Here is a 19,145-nt window from a genome sequence, read left to right on the forward strand (position 1 = left end):
TTTTCTAGCTGAATATCATTCTTTTTTATCTAGAATTAACACTTACACAATCAATCCACTGCAATCCTGTCTATTTTATGTTTTGTCATTCACATTTGAGCTAAAGGCACAGGATAATAATAACCGAAGTGAACTGAGCACCAAAAAGCTGATTTACAGATTGCTAAACAGCAACTTTTGAGGACACATACCAACTTTTTCCTTTTGTCCTGTTCTGTGGGAGGCTCTTCCTCTTCTGTCACTTTGGGCTCTTCAGAAGTAGATATCAGCATGCAGCTGAAAATATAAAATACAAATAATTTTACTGATTACTTAATAAATTGAGCCAAAACAATGATATATTTGTTTGTTTCATCCTGATACAGGTACAGTATAGTTGGAGAACTATGCTACAGTGTCACAAATGCAATTTTGCACAATTTCTGAGTTTAGGGTCAATTTAGTTTTAAATGTAATTTTTGGATAGTGCAAAAGGTTCACTACAGGGCTTTAAAACTGGGAGCAACATATCAGTACTGTTCACAAACTGAAAATAAGTTCCTTTGCTTTGCCCTTCTTAGAATCATAGAATCATAGAGTTGGAAGAGACCACAAGGGCCATCCAGTCCAACCCCCTGCCATGCAGGAAATCTCCATCAAAGCATACCTGACAGATGGCCATCCAGCCTCTGTTTAAAGACCTCTAAGGAAGGAGACTCCACTACACTCCGAGAAAGAGTGTTCTACAGTTGAACAGCCCTTACTGTCAGGAAGTTCCTCCTAATGTTGAGGTGGAATATCTTTTCCTGGAACTTGCATCCATTGTTCCGGGTCTTAGTCTATGGAGCAGCAGAAAACAAGCTGGTTCCCTCCTCAATATGACATTCCTACAAATTTTAAACAGGGCTATCATATCACCTCTTAACCTTCTCTTCTCCAGGCTAAACATCCCCAGCTCCCTGAGTCTTTCCTCATAGGGCAGGGATAGGCAACCCCTTTGAGCCGGGGGCTGGGTTGCTGTCCCTCAGACAACTGGGGGGCCGAAGCCAAAAAATAAATAATTAAATATTTTTTTAAAAAAAATTATTAAATAAATAAATAAACCGGGACAAATGTAGGACAATATTTTCAAATGGAGGGCACTTTTTAAATAAAAATTGGACACGTGAAAAAATTTGCTGATTTTTTAAAAAATGTTAAGATAAATGCATGTTTCTGAGGCTTCTATAGACAATTGCCCCACCATGCCCGTCGGGCGAGACGCCAAAGGCCTGGCGGCAATTGGCGGCAGGACCAGGCTGGGGCCGGTCCCAAGGCCTCGCCGGGCCACATTCGGCCCACGGGCCGCAGGTTGCCTACCCCTGTCATAGGGCATGGTTTCCAGACCCTTCACCATTTTAGTAACCCTCCTTTGGACACGCTCTAGTTTCTCAATGTCCTTTTTGAATTGTGGTGCCCAGAACTGGACACAATATTCCAGGTGGGGTCTGACCAAAGCAGAATACAGTGGCACTATTACTTCCCTTGATCTAGACACTGTACTTTTATTGATGCAGCCTAAAATTGCATTGGCCTTTTTAGCTGCCACATCGCAGTGTTCACTCATGTTCAACTTGTCGTCTACTTGGACTCCTAGATCCCTTTCACATGTAGTCTTTCGTTCAGCCAGGTGTCCCCCATCCTATATAAGTGCATTTCATTTTTCTGCCTTAAGTGCAGTACCTTACATTTCTCCCTGTTGAAGCTCATTGTGTTAGCTTTGGTCCAGCTTTCTAGTCTATTCAGGTCATTTTGAATTTTGATACTGTCCTCTGGGATATTAGCTACTCTCCCTAATTTGGTGTCATCTGCAAATTTGATAAGTATGCCCCCAATTCTGTCATCCAAGTCATTGATAAAGATGTTGAATAGCACTGGGCCCAGGACAGAACCCTGTGGGACCCCACTGGTCAGTTCTCTCCAGGATGAAAAGGAGCCATTGTTGAGCACCCTTTGGGTTCGGCTGGGCAACCAATTCCAAATCCATCTAACAGTTACCTTGTCTAGCCTGCATTTTACAAGCTTGTTTGCAAGAATGTCATGGGGAACCTTGTCAAAGGCCTTACTGAAATCAAGATATACTATATCCACAGCATTCCTTTCATTTACCAAGCTGGTAATTTTATCAAAAAAATAAATAAGATTTGTCTGGCATGACTTGTTTCTCTGAAACCCATGTTGACTTTTTGTGATTATGGGATTGCCTTCTAGATGATCACAGACTCTCTATTTAATGGTCTGCTCTAGAATCTTTCCTGGTATTGATGTCTCTACCTCCACTCCCCATTGCTCTCACTTTCCATTTATTCAGCTTATAAATACTTCAGAAAGACTGCTACCTCACATACCAAGGCTAAAGTAACAAAACAAGGAAACTATAGTACAAGGTAATGATTATGCTCTCTCTCTCTGGGGGGAGGGGGGTTCTATGATTCCAAGGTTTTCCAAATGTGAGGTCATAATTTTGTGACAAACTAACTCTGAGCATTAAGTGCTTTTCCAGCAAGACAAGAAATATCCCAACAAAAAAGAGTAGTGAAAAACACTTTTAAGAAGAAGAAGCAAAGACCATTTTATGTGGGTTTATAAAATGTCAAATACCTACGCGTTTCTAATTTCCTTCATAGGCCTGCTAAACACCATACATTAGGATGGCCCCAGTCCTTTCTGGAGAGGCTTACAGATATCATAGCACCAACAATGCTCCCACAAGGCTTTTTTGGTAGTACTCCAATGTGTAGGGTGGAAGAAGATAACATGTCTAGATGAAATCTGTGCTTTACACTGTGGACTTTCAAAAGTCACTTCTGTATCAGGTTTGTATGCTGTGAGAAAGCAAACAGCCTTGTTCAATCAGTTTCCTTACTGTCCTTCAAAGCTTAGGTACAGAATAAATTGGCTGGTTTCATTCACATAAGACCTCACCATTTTAAGAGTTTATATAAACAATGGCTCTGGACAGACAGGCGCACGTCCTGGCAACGTGCTAGGGTTGCCTCGGGGTGCCGTTTCCAGACACCCCACAACCCTCGGATGTCACCAGGACGTCATTGCTGTGCAGCACTGTATACACGGCGCACACAACTGTGACGTCACTGCTGAGCGCCATCCAGATGGGTGCGTGCAGCAGCGATGTGCTTGCGCCGCTGCAGGCAGTTTGCAGCAGCGCTAAAAGGAGCTGCTTTTCAGCGCTCCTTTTCTTTCCACATAGCCGCGCCATGCAATTTGGTTGCTGCAGCATGGTTATGCCTAAAAGAGAGGCAGCTCCCGGCTGCCTTTTTCTGGCGGTCTGTATCCTGCCAAAGATACCAAAACAAGACAAAATTAAATGGCCTTGCTCATATACAAAGAAGCATGTAGGAAGCTCATAAATGCAAATAAGGATATTGTTGGTTTGAGGTGGACAACTGTAAACACTGGTTAAAAAACTAAACATAAAATTCATCACCCACATGTTGAATAAACCACCACATTTGTTCACACCTTAGTATATTTGAATGTACTGAAGAATATCAAAACATACTGATTGGCTAGTTCAACAAATTTAAGTAATATCATGCTGAAACAATCAATCCGATAGCTTAGCCAAAATAATAACCACATAATCAAATGTACTACTTACTCTTTAAATGTTCTTGTTTCTGTGTCTTCAGTCATGACATCATGTAACCCTTCTACTGAAATGTTTATAATACCACAGAATTTATCTTGGATGATGCTGGAAAAGAACAGGAAATGGTTTAGCAGGTTTTTTAAGGACCCAACTTCAGAACTTTACTCACATTATTTAGAGCATAGCTGGCTATATTATAAATGACTTGTCCAAAAGCTACTAGTTATGAATGAACAACCTCATGTTATACCAGTGTTATACAGTTTTCTAACCTAATGATAAATACAAAGGGATAACACTACACATAGTGAAGTGCTGTGGCACAATCCATGTGTAAAACTACAGATTGCAAACTCTACCTGCCAAACACACTTGGTATGGTCAGCTCTGATAGTATAGATCATACACTGGAAAAAAAGTGGATGGGGCTAGAATTAATTATCTCCCTTCTAACAGTCAATTCTAAAGTTGATGATACTATCTGCTATGTGTCCATGGAATTCCACTTATAAACAAATGAAAAAGGATTAATACACAGAAGCAGAGATTTATCAATAGGAATCATATACCTGAGATCCAATCCAGATGTTCTGCTTTTAAATATTAATATCACTATGTTCTAAGAGTCCAGCATGGTGTAGTAGTCTAAGCATTGGATTTATGACTCTAGAGAACAGGGTTCAAATCCCCACTTGCCCATAAAAAAAGTGAATTCCTTATCCTGCTACTTTTCTGTTCTAAACTGTTCTTCATACCGACCCATAGCCCAACAGGACACAGTAGCCATAAGGGTTGCCATATTTCGGAAACAACTTGAAGGCACACAATAGCAACAACAATAACAAGGTTTCAAAGGCAAATATTCAATTATATATCTGACACTGTAGCAAGCTGAGTTAGAACTAGTGGTATTAGCTTCTCCTTTACTACTTTAAAGCTAAACTCATCTTTGACTGTAGCAGAATTTCTATACTTTGCAGCTCAAGCAAGATGTAGAATGTATAAGACATAATGTGACAGCCCTAATCATTCAACCCAATCCTCTGCCCAAGACAGGACAGCATGAAAGTGACCTTTCCTGCTTCTTGTAGTTCTTTATGTTAATAGGTTTTACAGAAGTACTGGAATGCAATTCAAGGAAAATATGGTGCAGTCAACAAGGCAGCATTGGATTGAATCAGAAGACAGTGTAAATTCTATGGCAGTATGAAGCATTTATTTATTTTTTAAAACCAACAGATAAGGAATACACTTGAGAAGAGACTTGGTTTCTTTAAAGCCACCATGCATATTAAATGGAAAATATAACCTGCTTGTTTGATGTGATCAAGTTACTATTTCCTTTGTGCCACCAGTTATATGGTCCAGATCAGTGCTTCTTAAGCTATCTGATCTGGGAGACTGTGTTTTGTTCAGCCAGTGGACCAAGGACAAGCATTGTATTTGTATCCACTGCTTACAAATCTTTCTTTCTTTCCTGGAAATTTGTAGCAAACGAGCAGCCAATGACCAGCAGATTGACACTGATCCATGGGCACCAATGTGAGTAGCTCTGGTTTAGTGCTAATATACTATACCAGCACTAGATCAGTGCTATTCCAAAGGGTTCCCCATCTCCAGAGCAATTTTAGAGGTACAGTGGGCTGAACCATGAATGCTCAATTTTGTGAATGGAACAATACACTATTTATGGAAGTTATAATACAAGAAAGAAAATATCCTAACATTATCTCTTCAGTGGAGATTTAAAATATATGAATTTTATTCATATGAGCCCATTCTGTGGTATCATGGGGGGGGGGGAGGGTACGGATGTGTGTGGCCCATACCAACTGACAACCCAGAAGACAGTGACACCTGGTCATCCCTCCTACCTTGGTGCTGTTGCTTGTTCTCCTCATGAAAACAATGTGGTGGTACCAAGGGAACTGAGCTTGCTCTCCCACCTTGGTGACATCACTTGATCGCATGAGAACAATGCAATGCCACAGAGGGAGCCTATTGCACCCTCCTACCTTGGTCCTCAGGAAGTCCCACCCCCTGCATCAAAAGCCCCATCCCAGGAAGCCCTGCCCCTCAACTGGCAGCAGGGGCAGTGATGCCATTGAGCCCATTAGAACTCTAAGATTAACTGGACATGCCTGTTTCTGTCTCATCAACCTCTCAGCTTCATCTGGGCTTCTTGGCAGATGTGTCTAGTCTTTAGAAAATCTTCCCTAAGGATGCCAGGATGGGTCCATCCTTGCTTTCCTTCCTTTGGCAACTGAAAACATTCTTGTGCCACCAGCTTTTAGAAACTTAATGGGCTGGGCTTTTAATGTGCTGTGCTGTTTTTCAATTTATTTTTAATGTTTTATGTTTTAACTGTATACTTTTTAAATAAAAAAATAAATCAATTTTTACATTTATAATGTTACTGAAGCTTTGTATAGTCTGTATCGTTTCTCAATATGTTATTAGCTGCAGTGGGCCCCATTATTGGGAGAAAGGCAGGATATAAATGAATAAAATAACGACTATTACAGTAACAGTATTACTAATAGCCACACTTGTAGATGGAATAACCACGATATTAATAGTTGCCATGAATGTCACTTATCCCGCTCTGAATAAAATACTGAAGCTGTGCACATATTGGATACACTGATCAGGTAGGAGAAAGGGAAGGCTGACTAATGCAAAGAGGATTAAGGGGATGAGAAACCTTGATATGTTTCTCCTATCTAAGAAATCATAATTCACTTGATATTTATTATGAAACCAATCATGCTAGATAAAATAGCTTCATAGCCTTTCAAGTGATATGGAAATATTAGGTAAAAGTTAGTTTGAAATACCTCTGCATGCTGTGTTACTGTTTTGTTAATCTAACTGCAACTGAGAAACTATCACTAAGATACATAATTAAAGAGTCTTCCATGGTCAGATTTGAACTATAAAATCTGCCTGAAAATAAATGCTAGTACATTCAGTCCTTAATGGGTAAAACATTAGGAACTGAACGGAGAAGATGGGAAGCCCACCACTGTACCTATATTATAACATGCACACTGGATTCATACATATACACAATTCTCAACTCTAAAACAGGTAGAAATATCATGGAAAGGCATACCCTCTCTGCACACATCGTTCATGGAGATAAATGTATGTATGGTGGTGGCCGTATAAACTGCTGACAATATTAATTATCACTCTGAAGATGAAAAATGACTGACAACCTTTGGTTGTCATATATTTATTTCTTGCACTCAAGATCTTGGCAGAAGATATCATTCTGTGTCTGGCTATAGGACATAGTTAAATGCTTCTCCAATTCCCCTTTCCCACCAGCTCAGAAATATAAATAAATAAATAAAACTTTTATTTCTACCCTGCTTTTTGTGAAAACAATCAACGCGGTCTACAATGTTAAAAGAATAAACCATACGGCTATGCTGGTGGGGGGGAGGCGCTATTGCAGAAAAACCATGAGGTGGTGAATAGAGAGGCATAGTGGAGTTTTGCCTGTGCTATGCTAGGCAATGTAAGATTTCAGCCATAAAATCAATAGCAATCATGTTATATTTCTGGAATAACTGTTTTACAAGCCTCATTGCAAGATTCATGCCACCTATGTCTAGTTAGAATGGAACTAACTTGCATCACCCAATACTGTGAACTGATGTTCAATCTGGCATTGGCTTTCTCAGCTTTATGCAGACAATTCTAGACCACTGCCACAGGTAACCCAGACTTCAAACAAACAAACAAATTATGGATCATCTCAACATTTCTCAGAAGTCAACATTGTTTCAGTATAATATAAAAACATAAATAGTGTTAATTCTTAAGTTATGAAAGACTGGTCCCAGAACCTGTTCTTCCATTTGTGGAAGCGATCAACATCTAACCAAGGATCCCTTCTAGAAGAAAGAGAAGTGAGTTTTGCTAATCCCTCCTTCTCTTGGTAGCCCTCAGCACCACCTCTTCCAATGTTTTGATAAAAGCGACCATTCCTTGCAGCAGTTTTTCAAGTGGCGGTGAGGAAAGGAGGAAGTGCAAAAATAACCTCCCTCCCCTTCTCTAGAGGGATTGTGCTGTGAGCACTTATGGAGTATCTGGACCCAGCTAGAAGTATTTATGTTTTCATATCATTTTTAACTTCATGTGGTAATGCCCTCCTATACAAAAAATACATAAGACAGGTCATGCAGATAACTGTACACAGGCAATACAGGCTTATAACAAACAAACAAATAAATTATGAACCATTTGTCTATTACAGTTAATCAACAAACTATTATCCTTAAACGTTCTGCTCTGTTGCAGAATGATGCATTACTGTACAATGTAGATCTCAAAATCCTTCTAGAAAAACTACTTTGGCTCATGAAGTAATTAAGTTTCAAAGTGCTGACAGTAAAAGTTCTACTTAGTCATTTGCAAGTTGCCTTATATTGTTTCTATGAATCATTTAATACAAATAAATATTTGAAAAGGCTACCATCTTTGTAGGAAAGAATTTAATATCTGGTGTAGGTAGAACACTGAACACACACTGATGTAAAGCTGGATTTGTCAATTAATGCTTTCCTACTGTCAGGACAAAACATGATAGAAACATTATATATAAAAGAAGCTTAAAATGCATAGAAATGCTGCTATTAACATGCCAGAAAATAATGGCAATATTTGAAGAAAAATGCAAGTCTAGAATCCCGCCCTAAAATATCTATAAAACATTACATGCAGTTGTTAACTTGGCTTTTATACAGTCCCCAAACTCTGCTGATCATTTTTATACCTTGTAATACAGAACATTATAATAAAGAATGTTCAAATAAGATGACCTGTGCTTGACTTTCAAGTGCTGCTGGTTTAGAAAGCTGAGCATGTCCCAACTCTTGACTTCCAAGTAGATTTGGGGGTACTGGTTGAATTGGATCAGTTATGGTGTAGCTACCAGCTTGATAAAAACTGTAGTATTCTATTCCACTGTCAGGGTTCTTTTGTACTTTGAGCTTCTGTCTAAACAGAATGATTTTGTACATCAAAAAGATAATCACAGCACAGGCTAAAATAAAGAAAGTTAATAAAATGTCAAAAGCATGATTTAGTTTCTTTACTTCTTCTGTACAGATTAAAGATGTTTTAAAGGATATAGAAACAGCTTCTGGAGGAGATGCACTGTTTTCTTCTATGGTCAAGTTAACACGTATTTTCTGTGCTGGTATCTGCGCTGTAAGCACGGAAGCTGCCTGTCCTAGCTTCCCACTGGAATATTCTTCATAAAGCTCCTGACTAACAGCCGTAGTAGGTAACTCCGTCCATAAAGGCACTGTGGCATTTGTGTCCACATTCAAATGTTCATAAGCTTTCTTGTTTGTGGGGGCTTTATGCCATGCCATCAATAAAGTAGTGGCAATATGGTGAATTCCTACTGGCTTAGTATTGTTGACTCTATCAGGCCTTGTGGTAGTGCTGAAACAGGTTGTAAACAAACCCCATTTGGCATAATTCAAGTGTCTTCCACGCAAATTGGAAGGATATTCACAACGAACTTTTAGAGAGATGGAAGAAGATGCTAGCCACTTAATTAGTCCAAGCAGTCTGCAGCTACAATTCCATGGATTGTAATTTGCCTGTAAGTGAGTTAAAGATATCAAAGGCTTAAGTGTTTCAGCCTGCAAGAATGTAAGATTATTGAATGCTAGATTCAGTATCTTCAAAGAAGATCCTATTTTTTGAAATGTACTCTCTGCAATATTGATTATTTTGTTTCTATCAAGATGCAAAAACATTAGGTTCTCCAACGTTGCAAAGGTTTTAGAAGTAATATTTTCTAAATTATTATTGCTCAAAATTAATTTTTTAAGATTCTTTAGCCCAGAAAAACCATTTGCATTGATAATTTTTATGTTTGCACTTTTTAAGGACAGAAATTCAAGCTTGTCAAGTCCTTTAAATGCAAAGGGAGGTACTGATCCAATAGGGTTAAGTGACAATGAAAGTTTTTTAAGATTTCTCAATGCTAAAAATGCATTTGATGGCACTTGTGTTAAATTGTTACCCCCAAGGAACAAACATAGCAAGTTGTCAAGGTGATGAAATGCGGTGTGTGATATCTGTGAAATGTTGTTGTTGGCTAGGTTAAGAACCTGAAGACTAATCATTCCAAAAAAAGTGTCACTATCAAGGATGCTGAGACGATTGGTTTGAAGCATGAGATATTGAACTGAAGTAAGATCACTAAATAATCCTCTAGGAACAAAAGCGATTTCATTATTGTGCAGGTACAAAGAATGAAGATTTGAAAGTCCTTCAAACGTTCCATGAAACAAGTGTCTTATTTGATTATTATTCAGATGTAGAAACCACAATTTCTTAAATTCAGCAAATGCCTTTGGGCACACATATAAAATGCCACAATTATCCAAGCGCAGCACAGCAAGTTCATGGAGGCCTATCAATTCATTTGGATTTATGTGTGATATATTATTCCCACTTAAATATAAAAATACAGTATTTTGTGGGAAATTGCTTGGAATAGATGAAAGGCCTGAATTATGGCAGTCAGCTTGTCTGCCTTTACACTGCTGGCAAACAGAGGGACAGCACAGTATATCCTTCTGGATCAGCAACAGAAGAAGACACTTAAGAATATGTCGAAATAACCCAAGGTGGTGAAGCTGACACATTTCCAAGGCTTTGACTCTCCCAGTCATCTCCGATTGTGCTATCAGAAAAAAAAAGTTTTAAAATTCTTATTCAAAATTCTATTTCATTATTCTAAAAGCATGCATCTATTAAATGTTATTTCTGCTTCACTGACTTCTAAACTACTATACAATTCTCAGAAAGCTTACTTTACATTCAATATCTAATGTATTAAGGATCTAATATGATTAATGGTAAAAGAAAAGGTGGTTTTAAATTATTTCAGCAGCCTGTAAGTAGTGTCAAATTAAAAACTTTCAAAGACAAAAGCTATTAACACTTTTTAAAATGATTAATCCTGCTTAACTTCAAAAAGAAACACTATTTACTTCTATATAAAATGTCAGTTTCCTGCCATTGGTAGCTTTAGACTTCCAATGTCACTTTTACTGTTCCAAGTTTAAAATATATTAAAAGAGGTCTCGCCCAGAATGTAATGCTCATTTTGTCAGATAAAAAAAATTCTTCTTTTGTGGCTTACCTGAACAGCTAGCTCATTTGTATATTAAGATTTATTTTAGGAACTTGTTAGACAACATCCTAGCTTCTCACACTTTGTCCCAGGTTCTGCAAATGTTCCTACAGGAAATGCTACTCTTCCCATTGGCTCCTCCACAATGACTGGGGAAATAAAGTTACCATGGATACAGGAAACCGAGACAGGAAGCCGTTTTTATCTGCAGTTCCGAAGTATTGCTGGAAAGAAAATCTCAGCAATGTACTCCCCTAAAATTCAGCTGGATCAGTGCATTGCCCCATATGCTGACACAGTTCATATCTGCTCTGAGTCACTGCACCAAATATAGAATGCACAAATTTAAGTAAATCTAACTATAACATCAATGAGATATGTCAAGTTTATAACTGGTAAAAAAATGATAACTAGGAAAGAAATAAGTATTCTATTGTCTTCAGCATTTAGAAAGTACTATTATCAAAACTTTTTATTAAAATGCCATGCTTTAGGTGTAAATGAAAGGAAGCTGAAGTACTAACTTTGTCTGCATTTGTCTGAAGCCCAAACATTTTGTTACAGGAAAGAGCTCCAAGTAGCCACTGTGGACATATGCACAAGAACTAATAAACTGTAGATTTTCAAACAATGGTAGCATGTAGTTGTAAAGAAACACTTTCTAATGTAATGCATTTCAGAGAAAAGGTAAGATACTTGATTGCTTAGAGCTACTAGGGGGGAAATAGCAGCAGCAGCAGCAACAACAACAACAACTCATTTGGGAAGGAGTGAAGTCTTTTGAGCTGCAATGAGTAAAACTAGTCAACGTTAAGACTTCCCCAGGAGGAGAAGTTCTAGTCTCCTACACCAGATGGGAAGATAACAGGAGTCCTTCCATAAGAGTTTTGTAAAATGTAACAAAACTTTACCAACTGGCATAACATATAAGAACATGTTAAACTGAAGACCACTGTCCTGCAAAAATGTTAGGTCTGGATTTAAAAAATAAAGTGGGCCACACAACATCCTCAGTAGGAGCTTCCAGAAGTGGGCTTCCACATCTTAATGATCTATATTGCAGCATTTTTCTTCCAAAGGCCAAATCTACAGAGCAGATTTTATCTTACAATTTTCAATGCAAGTGGACAGAGGCTATCTTACAGATATCCAAAACAGGTTCACAAGTAGCAGAGATTGCTGCTGCCCCAAATGAATGAGGGTGATGTTCTCAGGATGATTCTTTCCCATAATTTAGTAAACTGACATTATATACTCCTTTGAACCATCTAGAAATAGTAGTCTTGAGAACATTTACACAGGCATACCTCAATTAACAAAACCTCTTACAAAGAAGCTCCTTTTGTAAAATCTTTTTACACAAGCCCAGACCAATTTATTCCCTTTGCATTTAGGTAGAAGACTTTTAGCAGCACCAGCATTGGGGAGGGATGTTGAAATAGGGCTGCATAAATACACACTTTATGTTTTGTGTTGTAGCAGCATTTCTGCAGTAAATAATGTAATAAAACTTGAGCTGGGAAAAAATGGGATCTACTCTAACCAATTCTGCTGCAGCTTTGTGTATATGACTACAACAGGCAAGATAAACAGCAGCTGCCTCCAGAACCTCTTTGATTCCTTGTGAACAAAAAAAAGAAAGATAAAAGGGGGAAATTATAAGACTGAGTTTCTCCATCATGTCAAATTTGGCCAACAAAATGAAAGTCATCACTAAAATGTAGGCTGGTGAAATAAAGAAATCATACCTGCATGCATTTTGGAAGAAACTTTCAAGTAGTCTCTAGAAGGATCAGAATGTTTTTGTTTATTTGTACAAGACTGACCTGACATGGTTGTTTCATTTCATGGGCACATATTGTTAGGTTTTATAAGTTTGCTGAAACATGTCTTTTTTGTGGTGTAGAAACTTATCTTTCCGTATTATTTCTGCCTCTGGTACCAAATTTTGTTTTAAAGAAGTAATGCCCAGGAACACATTGACTTCATTAATTATGGTGTACTTGTATTCGTTTTTGTCCTGAAATTATATAAATATTCAGACCATCTAATCACAGATTATCCATACTAATATGCAGTCAGCCTTCCAGATTCATGGAGCAGGCCTGATCTTGCCATTTTATAAAAAGGACATCATTTTACTATTTAATGGGACCTGAGCATCCATAGATTTTGGTATCCATGAGGTGATGGTGTCCTGGAACCAGTGGATACTTAAGGGGCCACTGGCAAGGCAGTTGTTTATATGCTTGAAATCCAAGATATCTACAATAAAACCATGATCATATGTAACAGACACCAAAGTGCTGGGTGATGGTGGCATAGATTCTGTTTGTTGAATTTGGTGAACTGCACTAATGAAATTCTGAGATTCCATCAGATCCTTGGAAAGAGAAGAGGATAGGAAATTATATTGCAGGAAACAGCATTATGCCACTATCTCCTCCTATGTGATGGTTTCAATCCAATGGCTGGAAAAATGTAAGAGACATGCTCTGATGGGGAGGACTGTTGTGTTCAAATAAAGCCTTTTTCTTTGAGTCACTGGTATATTTAGGGGTTAAATAAATGACCTGTTTATGCTTTGCCCCAAAACTGGGATGCGGTCCTCCTGCAGTCTATACCCTGGTACGTTTTCAATTTGGATCCATCTATGTTAACAGTTAAAAAATTTTTTCTTATCATTTGTTTCAGCTTCTGGTGGCTGACAAATGTCTGAATGCCCCAAAGGAACTATTGGTCAGTCTAGCCTGAGAATTTGGGTCCCAGTCTCTGAACCAGATGTTTCTTCTTGGTTGCTGTATTCACTGTCATAGATGAAGAAACTGATTATGATTAGCTCTGAATCTATCTTTCTGTGGTCATCCTTAATCAGCTTAAGTGTGGAGCCTGCTCTTGCCAGTTCTAAACAACTGTTCTGGTGAATGTGGAACTGGAGACCAAAGCACAGAAATTTGATACTCCTTCCTTAGTCCTTTGCAAGGTGACCTATATTCTTTTCTTGGATGCATCTTGGAGGACTCCCCAAAACTTCATAGTGACTGCCTAGATAATTGCAATGAAGATGACAGCTGCCACTTCTGAGTTTACTACTAGAATTTTAAGACATTCCCCAAGCTGACTCAGTAGAAAGCATACTCTGTTAACCAGTTGGTGAAATCTGCTTGATCTTGGGATCTGCTCAACTTGTTGAAGGAAAGATACAGATTTTGAAGGTTGTGGAGGGAAAGCTTATTTTCCCCACTAAGGGGAAGGGGGGGGGGGGCTAAATGATCTGTTGGCTTGGCCTATTGTTAATTACAGTCATTAAGTTAGTTACAAAATGAAGGCTTCAGCTAACAGGGTGGCAAAAATTCCTGGAGACCCTAAGAAGAAGGCTGTACAATGGCCTCCTTAGAAAGGTCACTCTCCTCTCTCCTGTCAGCACTGACAAAACAGCTTGAGAACAGCAGAACACATGCTCTTCCACTAAGGTGAGATTGCTTGTCCCTGACTGATACCTTGTGGTTATACACCTTTAATATTTTGACTGGAGGGGAGGTGCTGGCAGAAGAAGTGAGAGAAGGAATTCCTGAAAAGTACAGATTCATCGGGATAACAAGATCTGTGACTCTTCCTGTGTCTACTTTTTTCTCCCCCATCTCCTTGGATTTCAACCAAGATTTGTTTCTAGCAGCATTGAAAACAGCTCTTTTGTTTCCTGAGTAATAATCTAGACAAACCTCTACCCCACAAAGGTCAGGTTAAGGGCTGAGTGATGAATATTGGCATGAGGTACACATCCTCATTAGAGAACTGAGGGGAGTCAATCCATCTACTCTTAAATAGAAGAATAACCTGGCACAAAATGTTTTCTCATTGATCCCATCATCACTCTAGTGCAGTGGTCTCCAATGCGCTTTAATGGATTTTAGACATCAGTTTCCAGAATCCCAGAATACTGGCTAACATGGCTGAGGCTTCTGTCAGCTGAAGTCCAAAATCTCTTAAAGGACATAGTTTGGGGACCAGTGTTCTAGTAGATCAAACATCTTCTATACGTGGAAAAATCCTGTAGCTTGACAGAATATAAAGACTGAATCAAGACACAATGATGGTAAAATCAAGGAAGAGACAGCCATCCTATTATAAACAAAATAATTTATATAATTACGTAGTTAAGAAGCACAGTTAAGTCCCACTGATTGCATTATGTCCCACTGTTTGAAACAGGTCAAATATCCATAATGCAGCCTGGATTCCATCGTAATTTACTACATACATTGACAGAATTTTTTGTTGTTGTTGGTCAAGAAAATTTGTCAATATTCTGGATGGAGATGAAGCTAAGGTATTCAGATATCACTATTAAAAAGGCAAGGGCGGCTGGAGTGGGGAGGAATTACTGTTAGTTAAGATTCAACCAACAAAAGCCAAAGTACCACGCCAAAGGGATGTGGACTTCTGCTCCTAGGACAACAACCTCCTCTGCATTTCAGATGATAGATTTATAAAAATAGTTTATAATATGATATGGATGAGTGTATTCTGGATCCACAGCCTACAGATTAGATCTTGATACTATTGTTGTTTGCTGAAAATGCTGCACAGAAGGTTGGGTGATCCTGCTGAGTGCGGTGACTGTGCTATAGGAAAAGAGACAGGAGATGCTTGAAACTTGGGTACCTTTCATGAGTGAGACCCTTCTCTCCAAGGAAGGGAAATCCTAGGTCTAACCCAATATGTATTCCCTTCCCACTTACTAAATCTTAAATTTTACTCACTTATTATCTGATGGCAGAAGAGAAAGCAATGCCAAAGCTGAAAGTTTTCTTCTCTCGGGCTGAGTTATATTATCCATGCGGTCAACCCACATTTCAATCATATGACCAAGGAGTTGATCCGGCTGGAAGAAGAGGATATTAATGAAAACTTCTATCATAAAAAAACATAGCAATCAAACTAGATATTTGTGATTAGAAACTAAAAACCCCAAATTGTTGTTTCTGCCATAGTCCACTAACTTGGGTTTTAAAACAGACAGTTATCCATTCAAATTTTATAAGCAGAAATTACATAAACACATGGATATAAATGCAAAATGACAAATGCATAAGGAGGGAAAGCATGCACCATAGCAATGAACTTTCTCATTGTTCTAAATTTAAATCTCTCTCTACGGAATCAGTTCAGCTCTGTAACAAAGGGTAATGTATCAATAACACATTTTTGGAAACTTTATGCAAGATATTTTTTCAAATCTATTGCTATTTCCTTGGATTAAATTGAATCGCTAAGGAGCTCAGAGCATTTGTTTTTACAGATAACCCTTTTGTCAAGAGGATGATTTCCCAGGACAGAAACATATAAAAATGAACAAGGCAGGTATTATTTAGTGACTGAATATTACACAGAAAACACTTGCTTTTACAGACTATTTTTTATCATTTAAATTAAAGTAATTCATCTGGGAGACAAGAGTACACCAGGTTGTAAAAAGTTGTGGTGACCGTTAAAAATTGTATGCTAAAGTGAAAACAGATGCCTCTTTATTTGCTGCTGATAAGGTGGAGACAGGATAACCAAACATTCTACTATGTTAAATACTCTAGTTGATTTTTTAATGGCATTTTCTTTGAATAAGTTGCAAATACGTTGGGTCCCATGCTGAGAAGAAGGCAGCATGCATGCGTAAATCCTATGTAGTACTATCTTTCTAATCCAAGACATATGTGGTGTTCCACATGCACACGTTTTTTTTCCCAGTTCCCCCTCAGTCTCAAGGTCTGATCCCCTCCACACATTGAAGGCTGGGTCCAAAAAGGAAATGACTTCAAGTAGTAGATCACTCCCCCATACTTGCCTCTGGATTCCATGCTATACAACTGGGTAGCCAGGAACTGCATGGTTATTCAACCTTTAAGAACTAATGGTGCTTCGTGTCACTGCGCACAAATTTGCATCACTATGGGCTGTAAGGAATTAGCTGAAAAGTTTAATATTGCCCTCTTATGTACTTGGGATATTTCTTGGTTTTCAAATCAGAAGATACATAAATTTATAATGAGCTAGCACACTCTTTCACATAACTATAACAGAAGCAAAGATCACCTCCACCTGAAAAAAGGAAGGGATAAGAAAAAGACAAAATATGCTCAGGAAATGTGTTGTTTTATTAACGTCTTATGACTTCACATCCTAAAATATGATGACTTACCTCCTGGCCAAACTCACATGCCATTTGGTTCAGAAGCAACGAGAAAAAACTTTTATTTTGCAAGAAGATTCTACCAATGACTCCCAGGTAAGTAGACATTACAACTGGGTACCTCTGAAATGAAAGCAATCAATCTTAGCTTTCCAATCAAGCAAAAAATATAAATACGGCTTAAAAAACATGCTGAAAAAAATTAAATACAATTTTATTCCTACACTGAAAGAATCTGAAATTTTATAACATTGTACAAATAAGAAAGCACTGGTGTCAATTATAATATTTCTTATACTTACAATACTTGCTATTTTAAGAACATATTAAGTTACAATTTTAAATAAAAGTGGGACAGGAAGGAAAAATGTTTTTGTTCAAGTCCAAGCTATATGTTTATGGACCACTCCCCTCCCCCAACATACAAATCCAGCTATCTCTTTCCTAAGGAGCAGGTTAATCTTAAATACTCCACTTCTGATCTGATTGTATGAATATTAGTTGATAATCCGTTATTTCAGTGAATTAATAGTAATGTTATTGTTTTAACAATTGTATTTTATATGGAATTGTTTTATTGCTGTAATCCTGCCACTATCAGCAGGGAGAGGTGGGAAATATTAATAAAATTATTATTATTATTATTATTATTAGTCCCCACTATCACACATGCAAAAAACACACAATGATAAAAATTAAGGATGTCAGAAATCACATCAAAATATGGGACATGATTTTATTTCATCCTGTTGTCTAGCATGACTGTGACAACTCTTCCTTTCTGCAGGCTTGATGCATCTGTGGATGGCCCTGCCACGTTCTCCCAAATGGTGGTGCATGCACATGGCTACACCAACATGATCATGCACACATTGCACCATCATTGGGGAGAACAGCACTTGACATCCCAGGGATTTTACAGGGGGGTGGGGGTGGCGTCTGGAATAGAAGTGCCACGGTTAAGAACAGCCAACCATATTTTTCTTTTAAGTTAATGGAATAAAAAGGAAACAAAGCAGGTGCTCATGATGGTCCTTAGAGAAAAATCCAAAAGTAACAGTTATTTTTATTAGGAGTGGTTAAATGTTATAAAATAGGGGGTAAGCTTTTGAGCCTCCTCACCAAAGTGTGTAAACCTAAAGAAGAGAGCTTGTAAACTTGTTTATCTGTATAAAAACATCACAAAATAATGACTTGACTGTTACTTTAAAATATGCAAGAAATTTAATTTTAATTCATGTTTATGGGGTATTAGTTTCAAGAATGGTTCACAGTGATTTTGCCTATAGCTTGGTTCCTGATGTCACCGCTCACATTCAAAAATTTGTGCATTACCTTTAGTAAACTAGAGAGAAAGGAGAGATCACATGGAAGACCTCTACTGCCTCTTCCTGTAGCACCTTTTAAAAATGGCATTATGCATACTTTGTATCTTGATTCATTAAGGTGAATAACAAATCCTTAAAGTTTAAGTAACTGCTCAACCTGTTATTTCACTATCATCCAAGGAAATGTTACTAGATTATATGCAAATCAAAGGAACAAGCCTTATCTTAGATAAATAAAGCTTCAATCGGAACCTTCAAATCTGAGATACAAGCAGGAGCTCATTCAACCACTGAGTACAATATACGTATAACAGCACCATGGACTGAGAGATGACAGATCAATAAGTCATCTAACGGGTACCGTATTTTCCGGCGTATTAGACGACTTTTTAACCCCTAAAATCTTTTTGAAAGTTGGGGGGGGTCGTCTAATAGGCCGGAAAGTCTCCGCTGCCGGCGCGAGGGCCATTGGCCTTCTCCTCCCAGGCCCCGCGGAGCCTGGGAAGGAGCGCCGCGGCCTGGCGCGAGGGCCGCCGGCCTTCTCCTCCTCCCAGGCCCCGCGGAGCCCGGGAAGGAGCGCCGCGGCCTGGCCCTCCTCCAAGGCCCCGCGGAGCCCAGGAAGGAGCGCCGCGGCCTGGCGCGAAGGTCGCCGGCCTTCTCCCTCCTTGGATTTTAAGGAGAGGGGTCTTATACGGCGAGTATATCCCAAACTCTATATTTTTACAGGGAAAGTTGGGGGTCGTCTTATACGCCCAGTCGTCTTATACTCCGGAATATACGGTATATGAAGGCAGTTTAGAGATTAATAAGGGGAAACAGGTTGAAGTG

The 19,145-nt window shown here is 38.5% G+C and overlaps 2 protein-coding genes across 3 annotated transcripts in view; both read right to left on the minus strand.

The window, feature by feature from the left end:
- The window catches only part of IPO11 (importin 11), a 98,437-nt gene that overhangs the window by 10,384 nt on the left and 68,908 nt on the right, over positions 1 to 19,145 (minus strand). The window contains exons 25-28 of the mRNA XM_042447824.1: positions 16,999 to 17,112; positions 15,566 to 15,687; positions 3,641 to 3,736; positions 192 to 276 (exon numbers count right to left, since the gene is read on the minus strand). Of these exons, the coding sequence (XP_042303758.1) occupies positions 192 to 276; positions 3,641 to 3,736; positions 15,566 to 15,687; positions 16,999 to 17,112 (417 nt within the window). The remainder of the gene's footprint in view (positions 1 to 191; positions 277 to 3,640; positions 3,737 to 15,565; positions 15,688 to 16,998; positions 17,113 to 19,145) is intronic.
- Positions 235 to 15,664, minus strand: LRRC70 (leucine rich repeat containing 70). Of its 2 annotated transcripts, XR_006102101.1 has the most exons (4): positions 10,812 to 12,591; positions 8,418 to 10,349; positions 3,641 to 3,736; positions 235 to 276 (listed from the first exon to the last, which is right to left on the minus strand). XR_006102101.1 is itself a non-coding variant. In XM_042451078.1 (3 exons), exon 2 carries the CDS (start codon positions 10,336 to 10,338, stop codon positions 8,434 to 8,436), a length of 1,905 nt encoding a protein of 634 aa, XP_042307012.1. In that variant the 5' UTR covers positions 10,339 to 10,349; positions 15,566 to 15,664; the 3' UTR covers positions 3,641 to 3,736; positions 8,418 to 8,433. The 2 variants fall into 2 exon arrangements, 1 of the variants encoding a protein (XP_042307012.1); XM_042451078.1 differs by lacking the exons at positions 235 to 276; positions 10,812 to 12,591 and adding an exon at positions 15,566 to 15,664.

This window comes from Sceloporus undulatus, chromosome 2, assembly GCF_019175285.1.
Source record: "Sceloporus undulatus isolate JIND9_A2432 ecotype Alabama chromosome 2, SceUnd_v1.1, whole genome shotgun sequence".
Taxonomy (NCBI): Eukaryota; Metazoa; Chordata; class Lepidosauria; order Squamata; family Phrynosomatidae; genus Sceloporus; species Sceloporus undulatus.

Coding starts and splice junctions, on each gene's coding strand:
- LRRC70 (XM_042451078.1), bottom strand. CDS start 10,338: ATGACTGGGAGAGTCAAAGCCTTGGAAATGTGTCAGCTTCACCACCTT.